Below are 6165 nucleotides of genomic sequence, written 5' to 3'. Positions count from 1 at the left end.
TTTAAGGTTAGACAACGCGAATTATTTTTTTTACATTTTTCTAAATTTGTTTTTTAAAATTTTAAATTATGTATGTACTCCACTTCTTGACCAGTTGACCTGCATGCCATGCCTTTGTAAAGGGTGGAATCCTGTCTTCCCAATCCAGTTTAGCTTGTATGAGGAATTTACACCCCATCAGACTCCCTTGTGATCTAGTGTCACGTATATAGCTCTCAACTTCTACTATTTCAGACAGCAATGTCGCATGAAATGAAGACGTCAGTCTTTTCACATGATCCACAGCTTTATGCAATAACTGGTAATCGTATGACATTGTGATGGGCTGAATCTGTGGTTTGAGGTTAGTCGCAACTCGCAACAGTATGAGTATGCAGTCTGTCTTCATAAACCAATTCTGACATCGTAGGCAATAGTATAATGTTCTCTTCTGTCTCAAAGTGCAATGAAACAAATCAGAATAAAAGCTATTCATAGGGCAGCTGCACAGTAGTAGTGCATTTAAGTACTTAAATAGGGGTAGAGGGTTGGTAGAGCTAATTTTACATTTGGTCAGTTATGTTGAGAAAACAGCTTTTTCTTCTCCTGTCTAGTCCAAGCTGTGCCTTGCCTCTCTAAATCTTTCTCCAAACTGCTTAGTCTGAGCTGTCCAGCTGATGTATTAATTTTTAGTCCTGTCCACATCCACATAAAATGCTTGATCAACATAAAATATTGAGAAAAGAGCTTAAATTCTTTGTATATTCTTTTAAAAGTATCTGCAGTGAATATACCCATATACATTCAACCTCTGGACAGAGTAAAATCATATTCTGTAAAACAGAAAACACAAAAACAAACATATATTGCATGCGTGAAAACAGGTTCACTCCAACACACACTGTCAGCTGCACTTTAACTTGGAAAAGCAGTGTCGTATATATAGGTTGGGGCACCAAATGAGTTGGATGCAAAGTGTTGAAGACAGCTAGAGTTCAGTTGATGCAATACTAACTTTTCATGTTTATCCAGCATTACTAAACAGGGGGAAATGTAATTATTTTTAAATCTAGAAAAGTTGTTTGAATCATAAACAATGGTCTTCTTTTAAGTTTGACAATCTTTGAAGGTTTTGAGCCTTTCCACTGTGATCTCAAACTGCAATGCTCATGTAAAGACAGCATACGGAGTAAATGTGAAAAAACATACATTGTTAAAACCACACTTATTTATCTCGAGACATCTTAATCAAATATATTTTACCAATCTATCAAATAATATTAATAGGTTTGTGTCCATTGATGCTTTTTTATTATCAGGTTTACTTGTTCACAATTCCTATTTTTCTTTCCTGTTTTTGCAAGGTCATTTAGCAGTATTTCAGTGGCGTTTGACACTCCTTCAGAACCTGGCAAAGACATACTTTTATTTTGAAGGAGTTCCACTGAAATATTGAGAATCATTATTATTACCGGTTTACTTCCGGGTACTAGCATGCTACTCGTAGCTGTGTAGAGATGAAAGATGGGAAAAGATGATTTTAGATGTATTGAATGTAACGAAAAAGCAGCGGAACTCCACAGGGATTACAGCAACGGGATCCTGAAGATAACAATATGTGTGCGTTGGAAAGTCACACCGTTTGTGCGATGAGGATGCTACCTACCAGATATCATACAGCTTCCTACCTTTTCCTGTTGCAACTAGACACATTTGTAGTGAAATAACTTGTCTGCTAAATGGTTTATGAGCGAAATGGTGACTGCTTTTTTCTTTTTGAGGTCTTGCTCTCAGGTGCACTGATCTCTGGCCTTTTTACTGAATAGCAAGTAAACAAGCAAACTTTGGACTTCATGTCTTAGATGTTAATTACAGCGATCACCATCACGCCTTAGTTGGAGCCAGCTTCTAAACATGGACTGCGTGCTTCTTAAAGTAGATCTGGGAGGTGATATAAAGAGAGACATTATAGCAGGGCTTTGACATAAACTCTGCGTGTGTGTTTCTCCAGGAGTCCTGCCAGAAGCCAGTGGACAAGTACATTGAATATGACCCAGTCATCATCCTCATCGATGCCATTTTGTGCAAGACACAGGCTTTCAGGCACATTTTGTTCAACACAAGACTAAATGTAAGCAAATTATGGGTCATTCCATCGCAAAACAATATGGACATTCTGGTTGACCATCTTTAATCTGCATATTAACTTTATGATCTAAAGTTTGGGAAACTTTAGCTTCATATATAAAATATTATTCAGTGGCCTCTCTTACCACAAACAAACAGATTACAGACACATTAAAATGTCTCAATGTTGGTTAATAATTGAAAAAAAATCAAGCATTTTCATTTTACAGGTAAAAAAAAAACCCTTCACATTGCAAAAAACAAGTAGTGACAATTTCTTTATGGTATATAATTTAATTTCACAATACCTCAGATTTTTCATTGTCAAGACCTGCTGTATCTACCATTTCAAGACTTAGAAGAGTCTAATAAATTATCACTTGCTGTCTTTTGTAGTTTGAAGTTTTTTTATTAGTGTTTGTTCAAATGTGGAACTTTAATGGAAGGCTTCCGTTTTATTTATTTTTTGTTTGTTTTCACATTTTAACTAGTTAATAGTCTGGCTTTTTAGGTATTTGTCCTAAATTACAGATCCTGATTCATTTTGATGGTAAGAGAGACCAGTGACTTGTATCTTTAATAGTCTAATGGATATACATGTTCAAGTATTGCCTTAGATTACAAGGTGGGGGAAAAGGCTTAAAAGTAGGTAAAAAAGGAACTGCACATACACACACACATACACATTTAAAAACAATTCTAGGCAAATCAAGAGATGGTTGAGCAAAAAAAAATTCTTAAAATGTGATAGTTTCAGATGAAATGACACCTTTATCTTTATTGCACGAGTGATAACTTTAAAGATTTGTGCTTTGTGTGTCCTGGCTTACACGTATTCGTTTGTGCAGGTGCTATCATGACTTCTGACCAGCATGCACGTGTTTCTACATGTTAATCTTTACCTCTGCAGATCCACTGGAAGCTGTGTGTGTTTTCCCTGCTGTGTGAAGCCTACCTCAGGTGGTCCATGCTCCATGGCTCCGAGCAGAGCAGTGACCCTGCTGATATAATCAGATACACAAAGGAATGGGAATTCTACGGCATGTTTGGATTGGCTGCTCTTGGTAAGATGATAAGACACAGTTTCTATCAGTGTGTTATCACAGAGCAAAGGAAACATCAATGAAATAGGAGCACGTGAGGGTTAACGGTGTCTGGAAGTTGAGTAAAGTATTAAATTATTACTTAAATAATAATAGTCGTCATAATGTCACAGAGCCCGATATGACATCTTTAGATTGCCTATTATTTTCCAAAACTGCAAAGAGAATTATTCTTTGACTTTTATAAGCTTATAAGCACTTAATGTTATATGGAAAACTTCCAGATATGAGGATACACATCTATGATTACAACCAAAAGCTGTGTGAAATTCATCACTGACACCAACTTAGTGTCATCAGCATTAATTCATATAAAATTATATTATTTACTGGAAAATATTTTTGTGTCACATGGGTAACCTACTTGTCCCAATTGATTGTGGCTGACCTGAGTACCCAGGTTCCATCTTCTCATACTGACTCCTGTTTCATGTATCTTCAGTATATAAGCTACATGATCTGGCTTATATATGTGTCTCTGTTGGACCTTCAGAGCTGTCAGCGTTCTGTGGCGGAGTGCTGTGTTTCCTTTGGGTGGTGGTCTGCTGCCTGCAGGGTGAGACCATGGAGCTCTGCCTGCTCCTCAGAGCCCTGCTGTTATCGTGCTACGGCAAAGTCCTCCTCATCCCCGCTGTCATCTGGGAGCACGATTACTCCCCGCTCTGCCTGGGCCTCATCAAACTATTTGTGCTCACCTCAAATTCACAGGCGATCAGAGGTAAGAGATCCACTGCTGATCAAATAGCTTTGCTTCTGCCCTCTTTGCTTCTGCATCAGCAGTTGGCAGCTTACTCCCTGCTGCTGTGATCCTGACTTCAGAGGACCCAGCACTTGAAGATAAACGTATTATATAACACAAAGGTTTAGGTCCATGTTTCTGGTTTTCATGTCATTATTTCTTCAGCATCTGTGGAAACAAAAATCTGCGTGTTTGGCGGCGAGCCTCTGAGCAGTGAACAAAGTATCGAATTCACCTTTCTTACTGCTTAATTTCGCATCACGTCCAGCTTGTGTGGCCGTTTTTCCTTTCTTTACATAACAGGTGCCTTCTCAGCTTCTCACCATTTAAGTTCACACTATTTTGGTTTGCACATTCTCTGTGTTACTCCAGATTACTCCAATAACACAGCAAGCATGTAAAAAGGGTGTGCATTAATAATTTGATCTCCTCTCCAGTGATCCTGAACAGCAGGAGACGTCTGTCGCTGATGGCCGTTTGTGTTGGCCTGCTGTCGGAGACCTGCGTGGCTCAGGCTTGTAAGAAGCTTTCGTGGAGCATCCAGGACATGTTGACATTTTAATGAGATGGAAGTGTCACCTGTCTCAGGGAGGAATGAGTGACCAACATCATGGACTTTCTACACATGGGATTTAAGAGGGGAAATGTTCAAAGCTGAATTCTTCAAGTTCCTTTCAACTGTTTTGCTTTTGCTGGCTAGTAATGCCAGCCATGTGTTTTGTGTTTATTTAAAGGTATGAAACACATCTCCTCCTGTGTGCTAGAAACCTGACTGACACTGCATGTCAAAAAAAGGCCAGATCCGTGTTGAGTTTATGTGATACAACATGACAGACTGAGAATTTGTGCTCTCCGTAGAGGCAAAGAGACATTTTCATACAGGAGAAATGTTTTCATTTGGTTTTAATATGGATAACCTGGGGTACGTTGTGCAAAAAAAGTCACAGAGGGAGACGAATGTCACTCAGACATCTCCTGATCCAAGCTCCTGTTAAACATGCTCCAGTTCCTGAGCCACTCTTGAGGAATGACACAAACACAGACCCCGAGGTTGTAATTTGACAACAGCTACTTCTCAGTTTGGGCACGCAGCAGTCCTCACATTCCTGAGCTAATTGGTGAACTGTTTGCCAAAATTAACCTAAACACACATATGGGAGTGTACAGGAACAGGGTGACTTTGCAGGTATTTATTGCAGCGTTGCTGATGAGAGAACTGCTCATGAAGTTCCAACCAAGATCCAGTATTTTGTTTTGATGACATTATTGGGATTTTTGTCATAATTGACTAGTATAGCAAAGATTTTTAATGGTGTTTTTTAAATAACAATATTGAAAATGTCTTTCATGTGTTCAGAGCCTACTATGATGTGAGTGATCTGATCAACACTCCAATGTCCCCAAGTAATCATTTAGAAACAATACTAGAAGCGAATCTTACACTTTTGAGAGGACAGAGCCGGTGAAATTGCATTTTAAAATATGTGTCATTAAATTTAAATGCACGATGTTTGAATCATGTGGCTTCAACGCACAGAATGTGAAATCCTCAGAGATCAAGCTGCAGGAGATCGCTGCTATCACACGTGTGATGTGAAATGATGATAAAAACATGTCGACCAGCTGCAGTTGGAACGCTCCACAAAACCTCCGCCTACTGTCGCTGGAATGTGTCTGGAAATAAACACAGACACATTCCAGACACATTCTGTGTGTTCTGTTGTTAAATCAATAAAACAAACTCTGAAATGAGACGGAGCACCTGTGAACTGAGTGGACTTTATTCACCACACTTGCCTACAGTGCGTAAACATGGATCTGAACCTGGGAAAAGCAATCGGGCATTCTTTAGAGATACATCTGTGAGTGTGAGATGAATGATGCCGCCTTATCAAAGTCACAGATAATGTGACAGATATTCAATGATGTAAGGTCTAAAGATACAATTACCACAAACAAATAGAATCAGTTTAGTAGCTGCAAAATAGCTTTTCTCTCCTTTTTGTTTTAGTGCTGTTTGTGTTACTTTACTGAAAGCAGAAGAGGAGACACAAAAGAGTCTGAACTCTTAGCTGTATCATAGACTGTAGATAGAAGATGGATATAGCCACAGGGTTTTTGGACTGTGCATTTTAAACTTTAACATTTTGGATACTAGTAAAAAAAATTCGAGTTTCATTCACAGTGGATGGGATGTTTGCCACAGCAAGCCATACA

At 38.7% G+C, this 6165-nt stretch overlaps 1 protein-coding gene across 1 annotated transcript; it reads left to right on the top strand.

Annotated features, from left to right (window-relative positions):
* Positions 1-1397: 1397 nt before the first annotated feature.
* On the top strand, positions 1398-5706 carry arv1 (ARV1 fatty acid homeostasis modulator). The gene is made up of 5 exons (XM_026143484.1): positions 1398-1599; positions 1991-2110; positions 3017-3170; positions 3703-3927; positions 4386-5706. The coding sequence occupies exons 1-5, from the start codon at positions 1504-1506 to the stop codon at positions 4508-4510; spliced, it is 720 nt and encodes a 239-aa protein (XP_025999269.1). The 5' UTR covers positions 1398-1503; the 3' UTR covers positions 4511-5706.
* Positions 5707-6165: the final 459 nt, after the last annotated feature.

Source organism: Astatotilapia calliptera, chromosome 15, assembly GCF_900246225.1.
Source record: "Astatotilapia calliptera chromosome 15, fAstCal1.2, whole genome shotgun sequence".
Classification (NCBI taxonomy): domain Eukaryota; kingdom Metazoa; phylum Chordata; class Actinopteri; order Cichliformes; family Cichlidae; genus Astatotilapia; species Astatotilapia calliptera.
This window is presented reverse-complemented; position numbering and strand designations above follow the sequence as displayed.